This window comes from Canis lupus, chromosome 27, assembly GCF_048164855.1.
Source record: "Canis lupus baileyi chromosome 27, mCanLup2.hap1, whole genome shotgun sequence".
NCBI lineage: Eukaryota > Metazoa > Chordata > Mammalia > Carnivora > Canidae > Canis > Canis lupus.
In genome coordinates this window covers 20,513,274-20,536,849 of record NC_132864.1, presented here as the reverse complement: position 1 = coordinate 20,536,849, position 23,576 = coordinate 20,513,274, and the positions used below count along the sequence as shown (strand labels likewise).

At 47.1% G+C, this 23,576-nt stretch overlaps 1 protein-coding gene across 23 annotated transcripts in view; it reads left to right on the top strand.

Moving 5' to 3' along the window:
- The window catches only part of KSR2 (kinase suppressor of ras 2), a 446,504-nt gene that overhangs the window by 416,923 nt on the left and 6,005 nt on the right, over positions 1-23,576 (top strand). For 21 of the 23 annotated variants that reach the window (XM_072802706.1, XM_072802707.1, XM_072802705.1 and 18 more), the window contains 5 exons: positions 9,141-9,237; positions 10,221-10,354; positions 15,627-15,758; positions 20,494-20,623; positions 21,656-21,789. In XM_072802706.1, coding sequence (XP_072658807.1) covers positions 9,141-9,237; positions 10,221-10,354; positions 15,627-15,758; positions 20,494-20,623; positions 21,656-21,789 — 627 coding nt within the window. Of the gene's footprint in view, positions 1-9,140; positions 9,238-10,220; positions 10,355-15,626; positions 15,759-20,493; positions 20,624-20,969; positions 21,125-21,655; positions 21,794-23,576 lie in introns of those variants that run through there. The other 2 variants (XR_012019279.1, XM_072802708.1) reach the window with 2 other exon arrangements.

Sequence of the window (23,576 nt, the reverse complement as noted above, 5' to 3'; positions counted from 1 at the left end):
AGAGGCCACACACATACTCACACGATGCATAAGCAACTCCTTTCCGTCCTCAGCCCACCTCACAGGTCACAGAGCACTGTGAGTTCCAGAGGTTTCCAGTAGCCTGCCTGAGATCACACAGCCAGGAAGGAGCAGACTTTTATCCCAAGCGGTTCTGATTCTGAAATGTGTTCTCCTATCCAAGCTGGCTTACTGCCTCTGTCTCCCATCCCTGCAATGCGAAGAACCCTACCCACTTTAGAGAGCTCTTTGAAGCATTGAATGCGAGGATCCCTGGAAACCTTTTGCCTCTGTCCTGGTCCCCTGGCCAGCCTTCAGGAGATGCTCATCATCCTGAACAAGATGGTGCCTGCCCTTCTTGGAGAGATGAGACTGGTTGGGGGGGTTGGGTGGGCACGTGGGGAAAAGTTGCCAGAAAGCCATGTAGTCTTTGCCATAAGACAGCATGATGTGGCAGGAAGGGGGGCACCCTTCTCAGGAGGGGTCCTGAGATGCCAGCCTGACCACTTATGAATGGAGGCACCCACCTCCCTCTTCTCCGTCTCTCTGACCCCATGTTAGTTTCTCCATTGTCCTACTTAGAATTATTCTATTTGCTACTGTCTGTTCCTCCATGAGCGTGTCAGTTTCCTGAAAACAAGGATATGACCCTTTTTGTCCTATCACTGTGCATAGGACAGGAGAGAGGGGTTTGCAGGTACAGGGATTACATGAGGTTTTCCCAGAGGGGAGGACAGGTACTGCTCGCCCCACATAGCATTGAATCATGGAGGGTGAGACCCCCCCCCCCTTTTCTTCTTCTATTCTCTTTCCATCCTCCTGGTGACATAAAGGAGAAAGTTTCCACCCAACGCTAGCATCCAACACCTTCTTAACCTTGACTTGCTAAATTTCTTTTTTTTTTAAATCCAAAAAACAACAACAAAAAAAAAAAAACAAAGAAGGGGCCTCAAGATCAGACCATTTGGCAGGCCACAGTACCCAGCTAGGATTTCGTTTTGTTTAACGTGTTGGCTTTCACCATGCTTACTTTTACATTTATCTGAGGCTAGAGATACTGGCCTTCTACCTGGCAGTGATAGAAGATAATGATAAATATTTCTTTAAATACACATTTTTTTTCTAGGAAGTGCACCTAAATGAAATTATTAGCAAGCGATAAATAATGCAAGGTGGCCCATCTGGCAGAAATCTTAAGGTGGTTCTGGAATGATCACCATGAGATACACGTCTGACACTTAGGAGATGATTTTTAAAAAACCAATATGCTTCAGAGTTAGGGAGGATCAGGTCCTGGAATGTTTTAGGACAAGGTCAAAAGGAACAGGTCTCAGATGGCAGCTGGACCACGCAATGTGACGCAATGTGACCGGAGAGAGGGGGACCATCTAGGCTACCATTTCCTGAAAGTGCTTCCTGTAGTGAGCTAAAGGCTCCAGCTTCCCCCACTGGCTGCCTGTGCCCTTGGAGCACTCCTACCCTTGTGAAGCCCAGAACCACCAAGAGCAGGATGTCACCAGATACCCAGAAGCCTGAGGTCACAGTCAGGGGCAGGAGGGCTCACTAATTGGCACAACCCTGTCTCCATACTGGAAGGACTCAGAGCAGCAGCCTCTGCACTTAGCAAAATTGGATCCAGCCCTGGAGAGAAAGATCCAGTAAGGTAGGGTCTAAGCTTCCTTTTTCCCTCCCTACTTCTCGAAGCTTTTCAGCAATATCAGAAGCTGGAAAGGGGGTGTGTGCATTAGTAAAAAGTAAGCCCCGCTTTCCTGGGCAGCTAGGCTCCTGCTCTACACGGTCCAGTATCTGGCAGGACACCATCCTCTTTCTGTCTGGCTGGGACACGAGCCTTCTGCCACCAACCCCTTACTAAATGGAACTCTATAACTCTTCATTTCCTGGACGCACGTCGGGTTAAGCAGGTGGCAAACAGCTGGCATTTCTCACTTGCTTTCTGGCATTTCCCATTTTTAATAGGAAGCTAACCTGGCATTTTTTATTAGAAAGCCCCAGAGTCCCAAGGTTTAATATCTTCAGTGTTAGATTCATGAACGACTTGGAAGTTAAAAGCTTGCCTGCGGCTGGAATTTGATGGAGGATGCAACTTGTCGCTTGAAATGTGATTTATTTGCTCAAGGGAAGGGGGAAGGAGACGGGCAGTTAAGTGGGTTTGGAGTTTTGAGTGGTGGGTGATGCTTAGAAGTAAGTGAACAAGCAAAGGGTTGTAAATCCCTTCTGACAGAATAGAGTGTTTTTAAAATAACAGCTGACTTTGAAACCCATTGCCTTAGGGACTCAAATCAGACAGAGCTAAGAAGGATGGTTTTCACCCAACTGTTTTTTTTTTTTTTATTTGGAAGATCAGCTCTTGAGGGGGGGGGGGGCAGGCCCTGGGAGATGTTCTCTAGAGCCCAGCCATATGGCCTTTGCTGTAGTACTCAAGTGTACCCTACCTCAGGGCCTTTGCACTGGCTGGTGTCTGAGCCTGGAACTCTCTTCCTCAAGATCTTCATGTGGCTGGCTTCTTTCTTCGTTCAGCTCTTGGCATGAATATCACCTCCCCTGAGAGACTTACCCTGACCATCCTTGCTAAAGTAGCCCCCAGCTCCATCACTCTCTGTCCAGTAAATCTATTTATTCTCTCCTTAGCCCCTGTGCCTCTCTGAACATCTCATCTATCTGCTTGGTTTACTTATTTATTGCCCAATGTCTCCCCTGGCCAACCAGCCCCATGAGATTAAGGACTGGTCCTATCTTGCATATACCCACAACAGTATCACCTACCCCTAGAATGCTACCGTGCCCACAATGGCACTCACTAAATGGGGGGTGAGTGTAGCTGATTATCTCTGGGCCTCAGTAAAATGAGATTGGTCTTGAGCAGTGGATCTCAAAGTGGGGTGTCTGGACCACTAGCATTTTAGCATTACCTGGGAACTTGTTCAAGATGCAAATTCTCTGCCCTAGAATCAGAATTTCTCAGGATGGGGCCATCTTTTTTTAACAAGCTCTTCCAGGGAATTCTGAGTACATTTAGGTTTGCCAGCCACTGGCCTCATGCTTAAACAACTATGAGGTCTAGACAGGTGTAACTTGTAGGAAGGGGAGCAGGTGTGGCAGAGGAGAACATGCATGCCAGGTCTAGGACATTCCAGTTTAAGACCAGGCATATCTGAAAGCCCAACAGCCCCCTCCAAAACCAACGGACCATCTGTTACCCTCAACTAGAGGCCCTTAGAGCTCACAAAATAAAGCCCGGAGAGACGAAGACAGACCCTTGAGAAGTTTCTGTTTAATTGGATGTGATGTTCTGGTGGCGATCTCACTCCCTGGAATACTGAAAGAGGAGGTCTGGCCATGTGAGGCAGCCCGAGGCATTGCATGCATTCATTCCTTCAGAACCTTCTGTGTAGTGGGAGTACAGGTGCGGCCAGATTGACCTAGACCCTGCCTTCATGGAGCATAGTCTAGAGGAGGAGACAGCCTGTCATCAAGATTCCATGCAACAAGCGTATGATTCCAACCAGGACAAGTGTTGCAGAGATGAAGTCCATGGTGCTGCAGGGACCTACTGGGGAGGAGGGAACTAGTTGGGGAGGCCAGGGGAGGCTTTCAAGGACGCATGGGGAGAGCTGAGGGAACAGCACATGCAAAGGCCTTGAGGTAAGCATGTGTGGCTGGAGCTCAGTGAGCAAAGGGAAAAATCCCAACAAGAAAGGGGTGGGGCCAGTCTGTGTAGCACCTGTGGGCACTGGTGGAGTTGGGTCTGTATCCAGAGAGCACTGCGGGGAGTGGGAACAGGGGGCGGGGCGCAGAGTTGGGGGGCACACACTGTAGCAGGGAATGGCCAGGTCTGCTTTGTATTTTGACACGGCCTCTCAGCATGCTGGATAAAGACCAAATCAGGGAAGCCAGAGAGGCAGTCAGGGGCAGTTGTGGCCACCTACGCAAGAAAGTAGTAGTATTTGCAATAATATCAGCAGTAATATTATTAGCAGCGATCTGAGCTGCTGGAAGGAGTACATGTTCCGGCCAGATGCTGGGCCAAGCGTTGTACCTGCATGACCTCATTTCAACCTCATGCCCTCCTGCCAGGCGGTATGTACGTGCTGCCCACTGGATTTGTTTCCTATAGCTGCCATCTGTATCTTGCAGTTCTAGAGGTCACCAGTCTAAAATGGGCCTCACAGGGCCAAGATCAAGGTGGCAGCTCTATTACATCCTGGAGGCTCCACAGCAGAATCTGTTCCTTTCTCTAGCTTTTAGAAGCGACCTTCATCCTTTGGCTTATGGACCTTCTCCATCTTCACAGCCAGCGATGGCTGGTTGAGTCCTTCCTCCGTACTCTAATCTCTCTCTGACTCTTTTTTGCCTCCTTCTTCACTTTAAGGGCCCTTGTGATGACACTGGACCAACCCAGAAAACCCAGGATAATCCCCCACCCACCCCCCACACTGAAAAAGTCTTAATTTAATCACCTCTGCAAAGTTCCTTTTGCCATGTAAGGGACAGAGTCACTGTTTCTGAGGATTAGGATGTAGACGTCTTTGGGGGATCACTGTTTGCCGACCACACTCACAGTTACAGATGGGGACACTGTGCCTGGATCAGTCTCCAAGGCCATGTGGACTTGGAGGTGGCAAAGCTGGACTGGGAGCCGATCTGTCAGTCGGAGGAGGAGGTAGCCCCCAGGCACATATCCCCCTGCCTGGTTCATTCACACAGGCCTGGGTCCCCAGATTTGGTGCTAAGGGGTTTGGAGGAGAGAAGTGAAGTGGCTGCCTCAACATCTTGATTTCTCTCCCAGTCACTGTTTTTGGTAGAAAGTAGCCAGTTTGGACAGAGGTCCTTGATAAGCCTTGTAGATGGTTTTATCTTATTGTTTCTAGCAATCCTCTTTTAGGCTGGTTTGTAACAAGCATCTCACACATGCAGTGCCATCCTGGCCAGAAGGCTCACTGTTACCTGGGACATGGGTTCAAAGGTCAGAACTGTGTGAATGAGTTACCTGGGGTCAAGGCTGGGGAGACCTATCAGCCTGCAGATAAAGTGGGAAATGTCCCATCCTTGTTTCTCTTTTTGGAGAAATGTGATCCTTGCGCAGAGAGATACTGAGAGGGGAATGTGTGTATGTGTGTATGTGTGTGTGTGTGTCCACATGTGCATGCTTACCGCCCCAGAACCTAGAGAGGTACTAACTACATCCTGAAGCCACTAAAACATCTTCTCCTGACCTCCAGACTGACTGCTACCAAGGCCAGCGGCCTCATTAATCTTTATTGCCTTAGTAGCAACATTATGGCTACTATTCACTGAGAGTGTACGACGTGCTAGAGTCTCAGAAAAAGTCATGGAGCAGAAGATGGGAGTCAAAGAGTGTAAGCTCTGGATCCAGGTTGCCTGGGTTCAAATCCTAGCTCCACTTAAACTCTCTGAGCCTCAGTTTCCTTCTCTGTAAAACATGGCTGATCCAAGACTTCAATAAATCCAAGATGCCATCAGTCACAACATGGACCATGTATTCATGAACTATAAAGAATACAGTGAGAGCAAAACTGTTACCTGTTCGTGAATAAGATGCATTCTGATTTTAGAGATGTTAAGTTTCAAGGAAATGCACATCTTAGGATCCATGAAAAACAGAAAGAACACTCACCGTGTGGGTCTGTTGTGCGTAGACTGGCACCTGGCACATAGAAAGGGCTCATGCACGTTAGCTGGTGTTATTACTATTACCCCCATTTTACAGATGAGGAAACTGAGATCAAAGTCACTTCCCAAGGTCACCCAGCAAGTAGTAAATGGTAGAGTCAGATTTGGATTCCCTTGCCTGCATGCCTCTTAAATGGTCCCAAAATCATATCCACACCACGGAGGAGATGAGAGAAAGATCAGGAAAAGGCTGACACCATCTCTGTATGTCTGTGAGCAGGTCTTCCACCCCTCTGGGTCTCCATATCCTCATCTGTGGGAATGGGCCAGTGGTGTCAACCCTGCAGCGTTGCTGGGAGGATTTGTGAAAGTGAATAGGTCCCACACACATGCTCAGTAAACCTTCATCCTTTATTCCGTTCCCTTCCCACCTCCTACCGTACAAGCAGCTTTTTGGGCACCGCCTTTAGCCACAGAAACCCCAAGCTCAGAGCAGTTGCCAAAGATACTTGGACTGACTTGCCTGGAGTATCCAAGCCTCAACCGCCCTGGACACCTGCCTGATGTCTGCTCCGGCTTAGAGCTCAGCCTTCTCCCTGCACCTGCTCTCCAGCTCAGCCCTGATGCACACCTGGCAGGCACAGCCAGGCCAGGAGCCCCTAACTCCTCTGCAGACACTGCCTCTCGGACTGTACTGCTTGGAAGCAGATACCTGGGGTATCCGTGTTGGTTTAGATCCTCTGGTAAATTTCTACACGGTGAATTGTTCATCCTTGCCTGTTTGTCGAAAGCAAGACTATCTGGCAAAGTGTCCAGATCCTAAGAGCACAACCTGCTGAATTTCCACTAAATTCACACTCCAGTACCGGTACCCAAATCAAAACAGAACATTGCCTGCGCCACCCCTCCCACCCCACACCCCCCTCATTCTCTCTCAAGCCTCCCAGTCCCCAACTGTCAGCACTGCACAGACTTCTAGCACTTGGATCAGTTTTGTCTGCTTTTGCACTTTATATACATGAAATCATTCAGTGTGAGTATTGTGTGCCTGGCTTCTCTGGTTCAATGTTGCATTTATGATTTTTGCCATTAGCAATAGTTTATGGTTATACAGTACAAATATATACATATTGTTATATGGCTACATCACAATCTATCCACCTTTGTTGATGAATACTTGGATTGGCTCCGGTGTGGGGCTGTAATGAATGGGCTGTTACTAATGTGGTAGTACATTCTGGTGTATCTGTGGGTGAATGTGAGTATGCATGCCTGTTGCCTATATACTTAGGGGAGGAATTGCTGATCGTGGGTTATTTGTATCTTTCATGTTGGTAGCCGTGCCAAGCTGTGATCGTGCAAATTTACATACCACCAGTCTGTGTTGGTTTCTCCAGCAGCCCCAGAAACCACAGGGTAGTGAGAGAAGCAAAGGTTTTAGCAGCTGCTCCTAGAGAGAAAGATGTGAGCAGGGAAAGATGGGATGGATATTTGAAGCCTGAGACTTGTATGCAGTTATTCTGGGAAGGAGAGTCTGGGAATCCGGGAGCCTATTGCAATGATTTGCTCTGTGGGGACAGTATTTTCTGGGCTCTGGCCTGTAATGAGTGTAGGTGGCTGTTCAAGAACTGAGTATCCAGGGGAGAGAATCCACCCACGGTCCCCACCATCCCCAATATTTAAATGTCAATATGGTTTAATTGGCTGCACAGCCCACTGTCTCCCCGTCTCCTGCAGCAGCCACAGCAAATGTACCCTAGGACAGCAACAACAGGGGACAGCCTTGAGTCACCGTTGCTGCCACCTGCCAGCTTACTGGGTGACCTTGGACAGGTTAATCAGACTCCCTGGGAGTCAGCTTCCCTAAGAATCTCACCTTAAGGAGATAAAGAAACACATCTTAGTCAAAGATCATGGGTAGCATTTGGGATGGGTGGATGGGTGAATACGTAGCTGGGTAGATAGGTAGAAATATAATAGATGGACAAACAGATGTGATGCGTGTATAAATATACTACACATATTTGCACAAGGATGTGCGTGCATTTGCCATTTTATTGATCATTTGCCACCTCTAACAGCCCGCATTTTGTGAGCACTTAATATGCGTCAAGCACGAGAGATGCCTGTACTTTTACACACCTGATTTCATGTGATTCTCTTTAACAATCTCGTAAGGCAGGAACTATTTACCCCCTTTTACAGATAATGAAAATGAAGCTCAAAGAGGTTAACTCATCTGCCTGGGGTCACACAGCCACTAATGACAAACCAGGATTCTAAACCACAGAGTTTGACTAGACCTCGGTTCTAACTGCTTTGCTACACTTTCCACCATATGCCTTCTCTCATTCAGTTCTCACAGTGACTCTACAAGGGTAGGTATTCTCTTTGATAGCTAAGGAAACCGAGGTCCAGAGAGGTTAAGTAACCCATCCAAAGACACACAGTAAGAAGCCGAGCTGGGATCCAAACTGAGGTCCCTCTGCCACAGTTCTAGCTCCAACCACATTTTCTCAGCTAAGTCTTGCAGGTGACAAAGGCCCAAACAATACTAAAGGAGGGACTGAGAGTCTTTTAGCAATTAACTCCTAGATTAAAAGAAAAATTCAAGCCATTATTTTGACACAAGATGGAACATGAACTTTCCTAATACCATCCCTCCCTCTTTCAGCCAACACAGGATACTATGAGCCAGACGTGGTGCTAAGGGCTGGGGATGAGGTGGGGAATCTAGAGTTCATTCATTCACTCACTCATTCGGTGACCACGTACTGAGTGTCTGTTGTTGCGTGCCAGGAACTGAGCCCGCTGCAGAGAGGACAGACGGATGGGCATGCAGGCAACTAAATGAGGAGGTGTTACTGTCACTGCATTAATGTCCTTTGTCATCTTTTTATTTATCTTAAACATTGGTCCTCAAAATGAATTCAATGAGGCTGAAAAGGTTTGAAAAGCCCTCTATGTAGAATGTAGACAGGCATCTGGTTTGGGGGGAAGAGCATTGATGTTGACAGGCCACCGTCTGAAGGCTTGAATGCATCATTGGCCAATGGTACTTGGTGGATGTGAGCCACCATTCTGCTGGTGTTTTATCACTGTCCCCCCACCTCAGCAGCTTCTGGAGAGTGGGAGCAGCTGGGACGAGTGGCTGGCAGAGTGATAAGTGGTGTCTGAGGACCCCAGAAGTTTCTGGTTTATGTGCAACTTTCCTTCTGTGCAATCCTAGGACAGATGGAACTCGGGCCTGGGTTAGATTCTGTAGGTATCCTATGATGCCGGGGTCGGGGGGGCGGTGTTGGTGATGAACCCAAAGAACTTGCCCCTGATCTGCATCCCAGAACCAGGTCTGAGGTCCAGTTACAGGCTCATTATCCAATAGGCAAACTAGGGGCACATCCAGTCTTATTTGTCACATCTAACAACTACCGTGGGTCACTCTCACCGGAACAACTGCCAATCATTTATTTTGTCCTTTTGCTTTCCAGCCTCTGTAAGGGACGGACGCTCTATTCTGTGGTGAGGGATGCCAAAATCGTCTTGGATGTCAACAAAACGAGGCAGATTGCCCAAGAAATTGTGAAGGTACCACAGGGTCTGGGGCTCCCTCCTGAGATGCATGGTTTATCTTCAGATCAACAGTCTGGATTAAAAAAAAAATTTAAATTTGACCTAAAAAATACCACACTGCAAGTGAAGAAGAGTTTTGCCCAGATGTCACCATTAGGGTTGGTCTCCTGATGTTTGACTTCCATCTGGTGCCTCATTGTCATGATAATTGGGCATGTACAGGGACCAGGAGAAGTTTGTGCTGCTAGATTCCCTTACCCCTCAGATGCTTGAATTCCTGTGAGTGCAAACCATCTCTCTCTCTCTCTGCAGCTGCTGGGGAAACATCCAATTGTTGCAAGTTGTTTGGGATTAAAACAAACTGGAACATCCTGTGTTTTCTGGCAGGTGCCTCGTTAGTCAGTTGACTGGGGCTTTTAGTTCCCATTTGGAAGTGTTAGGACTGAGCCGTTAGAAGAGATAAAATGTGACTGCTCATAAAGGCAAAACCCCAAAAATCTAGAGACTCACCCTTGAGTGAGACCTCCACTAGACTCTCTGTGATCTTGATCATTGGCTCATGATCCATTCTGCACTGATATGAGTTAAGTAGATATAAAACAAATCTCCTGCAGAGGAGTTATTTTTTTAAAAGAGGAAGTGTGGGGAGGTGGTTGATGGGATTCCTTTCTCCGGGAACCTCTTCTTCGTTTTTGTCTTCATTTTTTTTTTCCCCACAAGGGACATCTTCCCTTGTTTGTTCTTCAGGAAGCAGACAAGCTAGGTAAGAATAGTGGTGGTCATCCGGGGGTGGTGGCAGACATGTGTCCTGGGGACCCTGCCTGTTCCCACTTGCCATGACTTCTCTCACCCTACCTCCAAGCCTCTGTGTTTGGGCTCCCAGTGCTGCAGCTGTCCAGGACACTCTTGTTGGAAGGGCAAGGAGGGTGAACCCAAGCCAGTGTAGCAGCGAGCACTCAGGTGTTCCCTGGAAATTCCTATTTCCTTGCTTCTTGCAGGGCATGGGCTACCTCCACGCAAAGGGGATCCTTCACAAGGACCTCAAGTCAAAGAATGTCTTCTATGACAATGGCAAAGTGGTGATCACAGACTTCGGGCTCTTCAGCATTTCTGGGGTGCTGCAGGCTGGCAGGTGAGTGGCAGTAGAAGGGCATAGTGGAGTTCTTGACAGATGACACTTAGGGGTGAGAAGTCACCCAAATGACCAGTGACCTAGACTGGGTCTTGGGCCAGAGGTCATTTAGCTGAGCAGCTAAGTAGGCTATTGCTGATGCTACAGTGCTGATGCCAGGTCAAGCCATGATTCCCTGGGAGCCTGTCTTGCAAGCAGTACTTTTGAGCCCACATGCGTGTTGTTGTTTTTTTTTTCAAAGATTTTATTTATTCATGAGAGGCAGAGACACAGGCAGAGGGAGAAGCAGACTTCCTGTGGGGAGCCTGATGCAGTGCTCGATCCCAGGACCTCAGGATCACACTGAGCCAAAGGCAGATGCTCAACCACTGAGCCACCCAGGCACCCCTGAGCCCACATGCATTATTGAACACTGAGCATTCCTGAATCCTGAAAGACCTTGCCCTTGAATTTAGCTGGAAGACCCTTTGCCCTGAGTACCCACCTGGAAGTTGGAATCACCCAAGAGTCCTTGCTCAGAGTTTTCTTATGAACCAATCCATTTTAGTGCAGCAAGAGTACAGTTAAGAGATTTAAAATCTGACCCACCTGTGCCCCACCCCCACCACTTGGCTCTGCCACTTAATAAGTGTGACTTTAGTTACACAAATGGAACTTCCCTGACCTTTAGTTTCTGTGTCTGCCGGAAAAATGACAGTGTGATCATGCCTACCTCGTAGGATCATTGTGTGGATGAAATGTCACAATCAGGCGTCCAGCACAGTGCCCAGAGCATAGGAAGCACACTACACAGAGTAGTTGTTGAAATTACTATTAATTTGCATATACCTCCCCCAGTGTCACCCAGGAGAATCATTAACTATCCTTAAGTAATTAATTCTCAGGAGCCACTCACCCGAGGGCAAGCTGCCTTGAGTTGACCATGAGAAACAGCTTGATTCCAAATAAACAACCCATGATTCAGAAAGTCTGCCCTCAGTGACTTTTAATTTGAAGCTGCACGCATGCGTGCGCGCACTCACACAAACTTAAAAACCCTGCGGTTTTCTCTAATCGTGCCTTTTATAAGAGGTACCTGTCTCCTCTGGATGGCAGCCCCACACTCTTCTTTTACTACAGTTTCAGCTGCTTTGAGGTACTGATCTCTTTGAGGTCCACCCCAGGGTTCCCCCCTACCCAAAGTGAATTTCATTCAAGCTGTATAATATCTTAAATCTAAGAGCCTCCAAAAATCAGCAACACTTGATCTAGCTGCTTCTATGTGATCTAGATACAGGAAGCATAACAAAAGCATAAGTTTGTCTTCAGCTTTTACTCCACCCAAAAAAGAGTCAGTGCGGTCTCCCAAACTATCTATGGCACCTCAGATGAGAAAAGACGTAGGTAAATGAACAAAGATATCAGTGGATAGATTGGTGGAGAGAGTCCATCGAGTCAGAACCCAACAAGCCAGGAAGGCTGAACCACATTCCGTCTTCCGCTGGTCTTCCCAGCAGCACTCACAAGTGGGTTTGCTGGCAGAGAATTTGCATGTGTACACATATGTGCGCACACATATAATTTGCAAGCATGCATGCACACACATGCATGCTCACATACACATACACTCCATCCATCCATCTATCCAACCATCCGTCCATCTATCCATCCGACCCCCCGGGGTTAAGAGGAAGAGAAAGCAGTTGGCAACATTACTATGCACTCAAATATTTGTGTCCAGACAAAAAGAGGTCTAGCAGATGCTTTTGTGAACCTACTTCAAGGCTCTTTAAAAAAAATCATCCAGTTGCTCCCTCCTGGAGGTGTGTCCACATACCTTCCCTTTCTCCTGGCTAGTGGATTCTCCTGAAGGTGGAGGATAAGAAGGCAGGACCTCTGATTTTCTCCCTTTTGGTTCTTGGTTTTCTAAAGCCTCAGGGTAAAGAGGAAGAAAGGAAATGGAATGACGTGAGCATCCTTTCCTTTACCTCACTCACAGGGGCCCAGTGTCAACCGGCAAGCAAGTTCAAGTCAAGGGCAAAGTGGCTGCTGGCCTTGTCCAGCCGGCACTCCCCCCACCCCCACCCCTGCCCAGCCTGGTCATAAAAACAAACCTGGGCAGTGTCAAGAGAGGCCAGGGAGTGCTCAGCGACCTCTCCCACAAAAATCCACATTTCTTGGCTGCCTACCCCCCATCAGGGATCTCCTGTGCTTGTTGTATGTTCCCTGCTACAGTTGTACATAGGACTTCAGTTTGCTCCGTAAGGAGGGCGTTTCTCTAGGAATTGCTGTAAAATTATGGTTGGGAGTCTCTGGAGTCACTTAGTACATCTACAGCTTCAGGCAGGTCACTTAAGTGTTTTGAAGCTCTGTATCCTCATCCACAGAACAGGGATTTTATCCATCTGATCGTCGGATTAGTGGGACTGAGTGGAATGGATAACCTGGCACACGTGAGACACTCAGCGGGGGCTGCTTGCCATCCTGCTCTGGCCTCAGTCGGGACTTAGGGCATTCACAGTGCTGGGTTCCCAGCAGGGGAAGATCTGCTGGGCCTGGACAGGGGTAGGGGTTACCCTGTGAAGGGAGCATGCCCTGAACATCCAGATAGACCGCAGGGGCTTCCCTCGAGCCTGTCCCCAGCATGGCCAACATGCAGCTATTCTGCTATCGTCGGGAAAAGGTGTCATTTTTAATGCCAGCACCATCATGCCAGCCCCCCGCAGGCTGTTATTAATCATAATAATAACCATAATGAAGACAATTTGAATTTGTCACTGATGGGCCCATCGCTATGGGAACGGGACATCCCGGAGTGTCTGGGTCAGGCCTGGCATTGAGCCCCCTCCCAGGCGTGGGTCCCCTCCCATCCTGGGTTGATGGTTAGGAAGGGGCCAGCACCCCTCCTTCTGGCCTATCTTGCAATTCCAAACCTGCACTGAGCCAGCAAGTCTAGAATAGGCAGCAGAAACGGTCAGGAAGAGATCAGAACTGGGGTACTCTCCATTTGGGCCACAGCACCGCATCTCATCATACCCCCAATGGCCTGGCCATGCCTGGAGAGTGTTAGCTGGCTCAGGCCATGGCCCACCCTTCTTGAAGGATGCTCTTACTTTGGGCTCTAGGCTCAACTTCATCTCTGTGTCCTCGGGATGAAAATACATTTATAGGGCACAATTCTAATAATCATGTGGCCCCCACCAGAAAGGATTATCCAGCCCCAAAACTCCTAGAGGCTCTCTTATCAGGGTTCTATCCTTCCCCTACACATGGTCCACAAGATAACTTTAGGGATGGCATGAATAAGCATATTTCATCTTAATTTTAATGAAGATGAAAATTTAATTAAGATTAATTTAGTACTAAAAAAGTGCTAGTTCCCATATATGGTCATGTAAAGAAGTAAATGAAAAAACCCATTTGCAGTAAATAATAGTCAAGAGCAGCACTGTCCAATAGCTCTCAGCCATATAAGGCTATGTAGTTTTAACTTTAATTAAAATTAAATAAAATTAAATGTTTAATTCTTTAGCTGCACTAGCTGGGTTTCAAGTGCTCAGGGGTCATGTTGGCTAGTGGCCGCCATATTGGATGGCACAGACAGAGAACATTTCCATCATCGTGGAAAGTTCTATTGGATAGTGCTGCTCTAGAAGGTTTTCAGATAATCATCAGGGGAGCAGGGCATCACACCTGACATAGCTCAGAAGCCATCCTAGGAGAACTGTAGAATCTAGGCAGCCCCAGGTCCCCCACATTCAGGAGGCTCTGGACCATCACAATCTCACTCCTAATGGTTGGAGATATCTATCCCCCTCTCCCATAGCTGCCCCTTTTCCCTGAATTAACTGGCCCTTTCCTGGGAATCTTGAATCAGTGGGAACCTTATGGGAGATCTGCTCAGATTCCAGTCCCAGATGGAGAGCTCTGTACTTACAATAGTGAAAAAGGCAACCAGCGTCTTTCCTCTTCCAGGAATTTATCCTAAGGAATAATCATAGATGTAGGTGCAAATATATTCACAGTGGCTACCAAATGATGTTCTTCCCAGCATTGTTTATACTGATGAAAGAGGGAGGCCCATCAACTAGGGATTGGTTGTATACATTTTAACAGATACATGGGATTGGCATGATATGTGCCAATGATGCTGGCTGCCTTTAGGTTTCTAGAACACCCCAAACAGGGCTTGCCTTACACCTTTATCCTAACTTCCCCTTCTGCCTAGAATAATATCCTTCTCCTTGTTCATATGGCTTGGTCCTTTATGTCCCGTCAATCTTAGCTCACATTTTATCTAAAGTGAGTTCACTCTTATCTTTAACACATTCCCCTGTTTAAATTATTTTGTATAATGCTTATCTCTCTCTGTATTTTTCCTATTAATTTAATTCATTTGTCATCCCCTTCCCCTCCCAAAGCACAGACTCCAGGAGGGCAGAGACCTTGCAGTGTCCTTCACTGCTATGTTCATGGTGCTTAGGCATAGTAGATTCTCCAAAAATACAGTGAATCCTCATTGCTCATGGATTCCATATTTGTGAATTTGCCTACTCAAATCTATTTGCACCTCCAATATCAATGCAGCACCTTCTCAGTCATTCACAGGCAAGCATAGGGTGGTGAAAATTTGAATCACCTGATGTAAGTGTTCCCAGCTGAGGTCAGACAAGGGGATGCTCTGCATCTCATACAGTGATGACCAGGGGACAGGAATGGGAGGGGGCCATGCAGTACAGGGCAGGAAGTCCTGGCCTCGGGACCAGTTGGACAGAGTTTCGCAACTCTGGCAAATGGTCATGGGGCAGCCTCAGACACATTATATGACACTTTGAGCCTTGTTTTCTCTTCTGTAAAATAATGAAAATAGAATGTACTAGGATGAGTTGTTTTTAGGATTTAAGATTATGATTTATGTGAGGTGTGTGTGTGAATACATATTTCCTCTAGGAGCAATTTTCTTTATTTGCTAATTCACTATTTGCAGAGACTTTATAAAACACGACTACCATGAATAAGAAGGCTCAGCTGTATTGGTTGAATGAATATGCAGAAGGGGGTGCCTCAGAGGCAGAGGGACCCAATGAGGGTTTGAGTGTTGAGTGTGTCTCTCCAGATCAGTCTTCTCTGCCCCTTTCACTGGGTTTCAGCCTCAAGTACAAGGTCAGGCAGTGCCCATTGGGGGAGATACAAGAAAGCCAGCAAAGGGGGTCCAGAGACTTACGGTCACTGCTGGGGAATTAGTCCTCCCTGGGCTGTGAAATGGGGCTCACTCTGTGTTTTGCTTCTCTAGGAGGGAGGACAAGCTGCGCATCCAGAATGGCTGGCTGTGCCACCTGGCACCAGAGATCATCCGCCAGCTATCTCCTGACACGGAAGAGGACAAGCTCCCCTTCTCCAAGCATTCAGATGTCTTTGCACTCGGGTAGGTGGCCCACACTGGCTGTGGAGAGCCCCAGCCCAGGTAGAGGGACATTGCCCAAGCCTTTCTTCCATACTTTTGGAAGAGATGGGGTACCCATCTGCTGGGGCCGAGGTGGTTACGTTTCTGGGTGAGATTGGGGGTATCCAAATGGAGTGTAATAGAAAGGGTGACCTTAGCAAGCCTTCCTGCCTGGCTTCTAACTTGTTATGGACTTTAACAAGTTACTTGACCCATTCATTCATTTGGTTAAGCAATAACTATCTATGGAATGCCTACTGTTAACAGATTATCTAAAACTTAAGGGCTTGAAGCAATATTTATTATCTCAAGTTTCTGTAATCGGAATTTGGGGGGTGACTTAGCTGAATGGTTCTGAGCTGGTTCAGGATCACTCATGGGGTTGTCTGGGGCTGCGGTCTCGTCTGAAAGTTTGATGGGCTGAGGATCCACTTCCAAGGTGGCACACTCACACGGCTATTGCCAGGAGGCCTTGGTTCCTTGCCATGAGGGCATTTTCATAGGCTGCTACAGTGACCTCATGATATGGTGCCTAGAAGCCGCATTGCCTTTATGAACTGGTCTCAGAAATTACAAATCCTCACTTCTAGCATATTCTGTGTGTTAGAAACAAGTCACTAAGTCAAGGGGAGGTTCTGAATGAAGCTGTAGATTTTGCAAGAAGGAATATCAAAGAATTGGTAGATCTATTTTTAAACCACCAAAGGCCGCTACTCTATCTTATCTAGTAGAAGACCAACAGGGAAACAGTCCGTTTTAGCAGAGGGTGATAAATGCTATGCTAAGGATAAACACAGGACTGTGAGAGTAGAGGAGGAACTAAATCCAGCCTGGGAGACCAGAGAGAACTTCTTGGAGAAGGTTACTCTTGAGCCTAAGTTAGAGGTTGAATATAAGTGGGCCAGATGAGGGTAGGGTGAGGTGTCTAGATAGAAGGAACATGTGAAGAGGCCTAAGGTAATAGAAAACAAATTGCCCACAATGGAGGAACATGTGGGGAGGGGGTGGGGGAAGGGGCAGAGGAAGGAGCTGAGAGATGGAAAATCAGGATAAAATGAGCTTGGGGTGGTGATATAAGAGACTAGAGAGGGAATCAGGGTCAATCCTACAGGGACTAAGAGGCTGAGTTGAGTTTTCACTTCATCTTCACAGCACTGGGGAGCCATTGATAGTTATTAAGCAGAGGAGTGATGTGATCATATTTTGAGTTTTAGAACAATCACTCTGCTGTTCAGAGAATGGAAAGGAAAAGGGCAAGATTGGAAGGCTGGGTGACCAATCCAGGGGGAGATGCTGAACATAAACATCTCCACTAAATCAGTGCCAGTGGGTTTGGAACCTGGGAATGGACATAAGCATTTAGGGGGTGGCTAGGATGGGGTTTGATGATGGGTTGAATGCAGGTGGTACCCAGATACCTACCTTAAGCAACTGAGTGGAAACTAGTGTCATTCCCAAGGTAGAGACCCTGGAGGGGATGCCTGGACTATGCTAGGAAGGCAAGAAGAGCAGATTTGGACACAGTGAGTCTGGACTACCTTGGAGATGACCAATGGAACCAACCAGAAGGCAGCTGTATCTACACATCTAGAGTTTTGGGAAAGAGTTTAGGGCTTTTCAGTAAAGAGAGAGAAACTGTACCTGTAAGAGAGAATGGGATGTCTTTGCAAGTGTAGAGAAGAACAGGATGCAGCCCCAAGTTGTGGGACAGAGCACTCTGAGAAGGTACTTATGGGAAGACTTCTGGGCTCCCATTCTTCAAATAGCCATGCTAATCCTTGCCTTAGCCTGTCTACTGCGGTGGTTGCAAAGATTGGTGGCTGCAAACAGAGACGACGCTGGGGAAGCTGTTTGGGCAAGTTGCAGCCCTGCAGATGTGTGCAATTAGATTTAGCACCACAAGAGATGGTAGAGAAACTGTCTCCCATGGAAAAGTACCCCTACTGTGTCTTCTCTGTAAATCTTGGGGAGGAGGGGTGGAGGGGGTACATTTGCTGGCACATCAGGATTCTCAGCGTCTGTCATTTGGACCCCTTTAAGCATTGTCATTTGCCTTGATTAGTTGATGTCCAGAACTTTATCTAGTTAGATACTGTTATCTGAAATCAAACTACAATAATTAAGTTGGTATATTTTCATATAAATTTAGCAAAAGAAAAAAGAATGTAATTAACAAATGTACCAAAGTAAGTAATCGGTTTTCCACTGGAGTTTTAATCTTTAGCAATTTATTTTTTTTCTTAGTGTGAGTTTCTCTTGGAAGTTGGGTTTGAAAGGAAGTTTTAATGAGGCTTTTATTCCTGACACTGCTGAATTCCGAGGGACCTGGCACTCTTGGTTTCCTGCCAATTAGGTGCATCTTGTTGCTTGGGAACATCATGCTCAGACATGGTTTAGAACAAAACTGGACTTTTAAAAGCATATTGAGCTCCGTGTTAAGGTTTTTGTGGGTGCTGTCTCCTGGAATCTTCACAGGCATCTTTTGTGGCAGGTACCATTGCTGTTTCTCCAAATGACAGGTGAGGAAACAGGCTCAGTGACTTGCCTTATGGTATTCGGAGGTAGATCTGGGAGTCACTCTTGGGACATCCTACCTCCAGAGTTGGAGCATTTGGCATCAGACCTTCAGAGTCATTTCACCACAAAAAAACCCCTATTGTCCTCAACCATAATTAAACATAATAAACCCACTCTGAGGATTAAATGCAAAAACACCTATAAAGCCCTTGCACCAAAGCTCCTGCTGGGCTCCCTTCCCCCTCCCCCGTGAGCCCTTGCCTTTCTGTGCCTCCTTCCCCAGGCCCCAACCATCAGCTATAGGGTTCTCTCCCGTTCCCCTAAATCCTTCACTGCCCCAATTAGAAAGGACTCTGGAATAGGATGGAGTGTGGGTTTCTTGTAGCATAATGGCCAGTGGTGCAATTCTGCAGTCAGAACAACTGGATTCAGCTTCTGGCTGCATCTCTCATTTGCTGTGTGACCCTGGGTAAGATATATAACTTTCTAGAGCCTCAGTTTCCTCTTTTGTAAAATGGGGATGATGATCGTGCCTCCTGTTTGAAAATGTAGGTCTTATTTTTATTCAGGTATGATGATAGGCAATAGATCAGGAGGCAAGAGTCATTGGAAAGATGATTTGTTGTTTGTGGTTTCCAAAAGGAGGGGCACATCATACCACACAGGGAAGCACCAGCGTCAAGAGGCAGAGGGAGTGGGAAGAAAATGCAGGCAAGAGCCTTTAATGTAGTTTACTTGGGAGGAACTGATGAGGCAGGGTAAGCAGGCTAAGATTGGCTAGTTTGACTAATTTGTGTGTGGGGGGGGGTTGTCCTGAGTGGAAGCCTGCTGGAGGTGGGGGTAGGGTTTTGGATTGCTTAGTTTGCATTATGAAGTGCAAACTCACAGGAGAGTCCTTTACTATCTCTAGGAATAGGCTGGCCCCAGAGAGAAAGGCAATCCCTCCAGGGTCAGGGAGGCCCCCAGATGTCAAATCATCAAAATAAGAAGGCCTGCTTCATATAGCTCCCCCATAATCATAATAAATGCAAAGGGCTTCGAGCACCTACCGCAGAGTAAAAACTCAGTAAGTGTTACTGATTATTACAATGACAACAGCCATCATCTAGCGCCTTAATGTGACAGCTTCCTGACCATCTAACTCAACACTTCAATACCTGAGCATCACCACTCCTCAACCCAGAGGGATGACGGTGGCAGGGGAGAGAATATGCTGAGAAGGGGGACCCTAGAAATAGCTGGTTTGACAGAGTCCTCTGATCAGTAAAGATAACAGAGCACTTCATGTTCTTTAAAGCAAATTTGCATAAATTATCTTAGATTAGAGGAAAGATCATTTCCTAGGATTGTTTCAGATATTTCCTGAGTTGGGGAATTTTGTTCCCAGTGAGCTGAGACCTCGTCCCATGGTACAGCTCAGCAGTTCCCCAGCATCCTGTGAGCACCGCATGGCATCTGCCAAGGCCCTCACTGTCACCCACAGCCCCAGCACTTTTTTCCCTACTATTCCATGGGATGGTTTATATTTAGAAAACAAAACTATAAAAAAAATCCTATGCAGTCACCCAAGTTAGCCATTGTTAATATTTTGCTGTCCCTTTATTCTCTTGCCCATGTATATATGATTTTTAAGAGTAAGTATCACCTTATATACAGTCTTGTGTCCTGCTTTTTTCACTTAAAATTACATATTAAACATTTTTTCATGTCACAAAATTTCATTGAAATGTTTCAATAATAATATCATTCCATTTTGTTTTATGAATTTACCATAATATATACAACCTATTCCTTCTGTTGAAGAATAGTGTCATTTCTCCTTGTTTTGGTGTTATATATAATGCTGTAGAGAATATTCTTATAAGTGGTTTTTGTATCTCTAAGTATTTCCTTACAGTGGTTTCCTAGAATTACAAGTCTAGGGTCAGAAATCCTAGCTTCATTCTATTAAACTTTCCGGTTCTAGGTTTGACTCATTTTAATTCAGGTACCAGGGAAGGTATCCTGGAGTAACCATGACCTCTAAGACATCAAAAAAAGATTTAGGCACATCCCAGCTAGCAAAACACCATGCCCATGAGGAAGAAACTAGAGAGTGAAGGGGTTAGCCAGGGGTCTGGCTCAGTGTGTGTGGGTGAGGGGATACAGGGTTGGAAGTGACACAGCACATCAACTCCTCTTTAACAACATCTGCCAACAGCACAATTTGGTATGAACTCCATGCCAGGGAGTGGCCTTTCAAGACCCAACCAGCAGAGGCAATAATCTGGCAAATGGGCACAGGCATGAAACCCAACCTCAGCCAGATCGGCATGGGAAAAGAAATCTCGGTAAGTCCTGGGACAGTGCCAGTTCTGGGGGACAAGGAGAAAGGTAGACACAGTTCTGGGCCTTCTTTCTCCTGTGTGTTAAGGCTATGAATGCTTCCCCAGAGGGTGGTACAAAAGCTTGCCCATAGCCTTGTCAGATAGTGATTTGGAGTTTAGGAGGTGAAGTTTCTGAACTGTGCCTGCAATTCAGGTTTGCGCCTCAAGGGTGCAGTAGCACTTGGCCAGATATTCCCTAGCAATGGTTGGTGCATCAAGTAGAAACAATGAATCCCTTTTTCTGTTACTTTTAAAAGATATTCACTAAAATATTACATATACTAATGATTCTAATTTCATTTGCATCTAGATAAAAACATTTTTAAGGCATACTCCAACTCAGAACAAGATATACACAAACAGAGAAGCCTGAGAATAAATTAATAATCACCCTCTAAAACACAGCAGGAAGAGTGCTGTCTTTTGATCAGAAGACAGATAAGTCAGGGAAGGAGTTATTATCTGGTATGTTTTCAAGCATTACCTGTGTCTAGGTTTCCTTTCTCGAGTGAGGTGATTATTAAAAGTAACTTTCCACTCTTTGACTTTGAAGAGCATTTGTGATATTGAGATGTGGATAGAGACCTCAGGATTTACTTTCCTTCCTCCCTTTGAGAAAAAAAAAATGGCCAAAGAGCTCCTTGGGGAGCATTACTGATATCTGTGTATCCTAGACCTTCTAGAATAGGACATACCTAGTTTGCTATATGGGCTCATGAGTTGAATGCATGGAAGGATAGATGAATGGATGGAAAGAAAAAAGAAGATAGAAAGACAAGGATGAATGCATGAATCGAGATGATTCGATGGATGGATGGATGGATGGATAAAAGATAAGGATGAATGCATGATTGGGATGGTTGGATAGATGGATGGATGATAGAGGAATATGCAAGTGGGGCAAATGGATAGACAAATGGACAGACCCAATGATGCACCAGAGAGTATCAAGACATCACCATTTATGTTAAATTACCACTTTTTGACTTCTTTTAGGACATTCTTCTCTTTTGCTGGGCCTTTGAACAAGAAGAAAGACCTACATTCACTAAGCTCATGGACATGCTGGAGAAACTGCCAAAGCGAAACCGCCGCCTTTCTCACCCTGGACATTTCTGGAAGTCTGCAGAGTAGGTGTTCTCCTTTAGTCTCTCTTCCTGCTGCCTTTGCTGCCTTTCTTGCTCCCCTCCCCAACATCTCTGTCAGCCGTCTCCTTTCCATCCACCTACCTCCGTCCCCCTGCCACCACCCTCCCTTACCAGGTTTCTGTCCAGGGGACTCTGCTCTGGGATTTGGGTCCTAGAGTCTACCATCTGTCCTTGGTCCCTGCTGCTACCATGGCTACCTCCTTGCCTATCCCTTCCTAATGAAGGTTAATTCCTTCATCATGTGAGTCTAAACATCAGGTGCAAGGTGATGCCTTGAACCAAGCAGTATATGCCTTCAGGAGGCCTGGCTTGCAGGAAATCTTCCCCCTGGGCCAGCAACCTCTCCCCATCATGGCATCTCGCAGCTTCCAGAACTCTCTGTCGCATGACCAGGGAAGGGAAGGTTCTCAGCTTCTCCTTGCTGTGTCTCTCTGGCTTTCTCATTGGAGGTGCTGTGCCCCTCCCCATCCTTGTTCTTGGACAGAGATCAGTGGTTCTGCGTGAAGTAATGTGTGGGGCGTCTCTCTGGGAGCCTCCCTCCTAGGCCTAGCCTCAGTGGTTTCTCCAGAAGGTGAGAGCCAGACTAGCCCAGATGAGGCTGCTGAGAGGTCCCTGCTACCCGCTGCCCTGCTGTTCCAGGCACATGTGGTTGTGTACACTCACAGACACAGCCAGGTGTACACACACACATACAAACACATACACACAGACACAGAAACTTAAGCTAAAAACATACCTCTATGCAAATGTACACACAAGAGCACTCAGATGTACGTGTGCACCTCACAAGAACGTTATAGGAACACACACCACTATACCCAAGCCCACACGTGCAGGTGGACTCAGATGTACATGCACACACTTTGCCTGACACATGCACGCACACACCTGCTCTTCACCACTACAAGCCTTTACACAGGCACGCAGATGTAGGTCCATGCTTGTGCAAACCCTCAGCTATGTGTGCAGGCACACCAGAGTAGTTGTCAGCATCTCACCACAGGACCCAGGAGGCCCTCAGCTGCCCCTCACCCCACCATTTGGGGTTGCTGAGCCAGGGAGGGCAGGATCTCTTCCTTAGAGCTTAGACTTCCCGGGTCAGACAGACATGGTTTGGAACCTCCGCTCCACCACTTCATAGCTGTGTGGCCTTGGGCAGGTTACCTGGCCTCTCTGAGCTGCAGTGTCAGCCTCCAAAGAAGGAAGGTGGTCATCGGCTCTAGCAGGAGGGCTGTGAGGGTGCCGTCAGGTCATGCACTAGGGCGCCTGGTACAGTGTTACCCCCGTGGCAGGTGTTTTGTGTCCTTGAGCAACCTTTGTCTGCCGAGAGGGAGGACAAGCTGTGTTCTGCTGGCCTTCCAGGACTGAGAATGGGTTGAATGTGAAAATGGAAGGAGGGAGGCTCTAACAAGGGGGGACTCTCTCCAGCTAACGGAGTGCAGGCAAGGTGGCCCATGAGTGTCAGAGCTCTGGGCAGGGTACCCAGTGTTACAAAACCTGAGTGTCATTTGGGCCATCACTCAGTGGCCTCTACTTTCCCCAGGGATCAAGGAGGAGAGGGCAGGAGTTAACAGAGGGTCTTAAAGCCCCTTGGTTGGAGGGAGAGCAGGGCACCTTCTCTTCTATATTTTTCTGTGCAGATGGGCTGAGGCACAGGGAACTGGAGACCCTGTGGTCCGGCGGAATGGGAGTGAAATTTCCTATCCACTCACTTTTTTCCTCCATCTGTGTGTAATGAATACCTGTCCTGTGCCAGTCTCGGTTCCTGG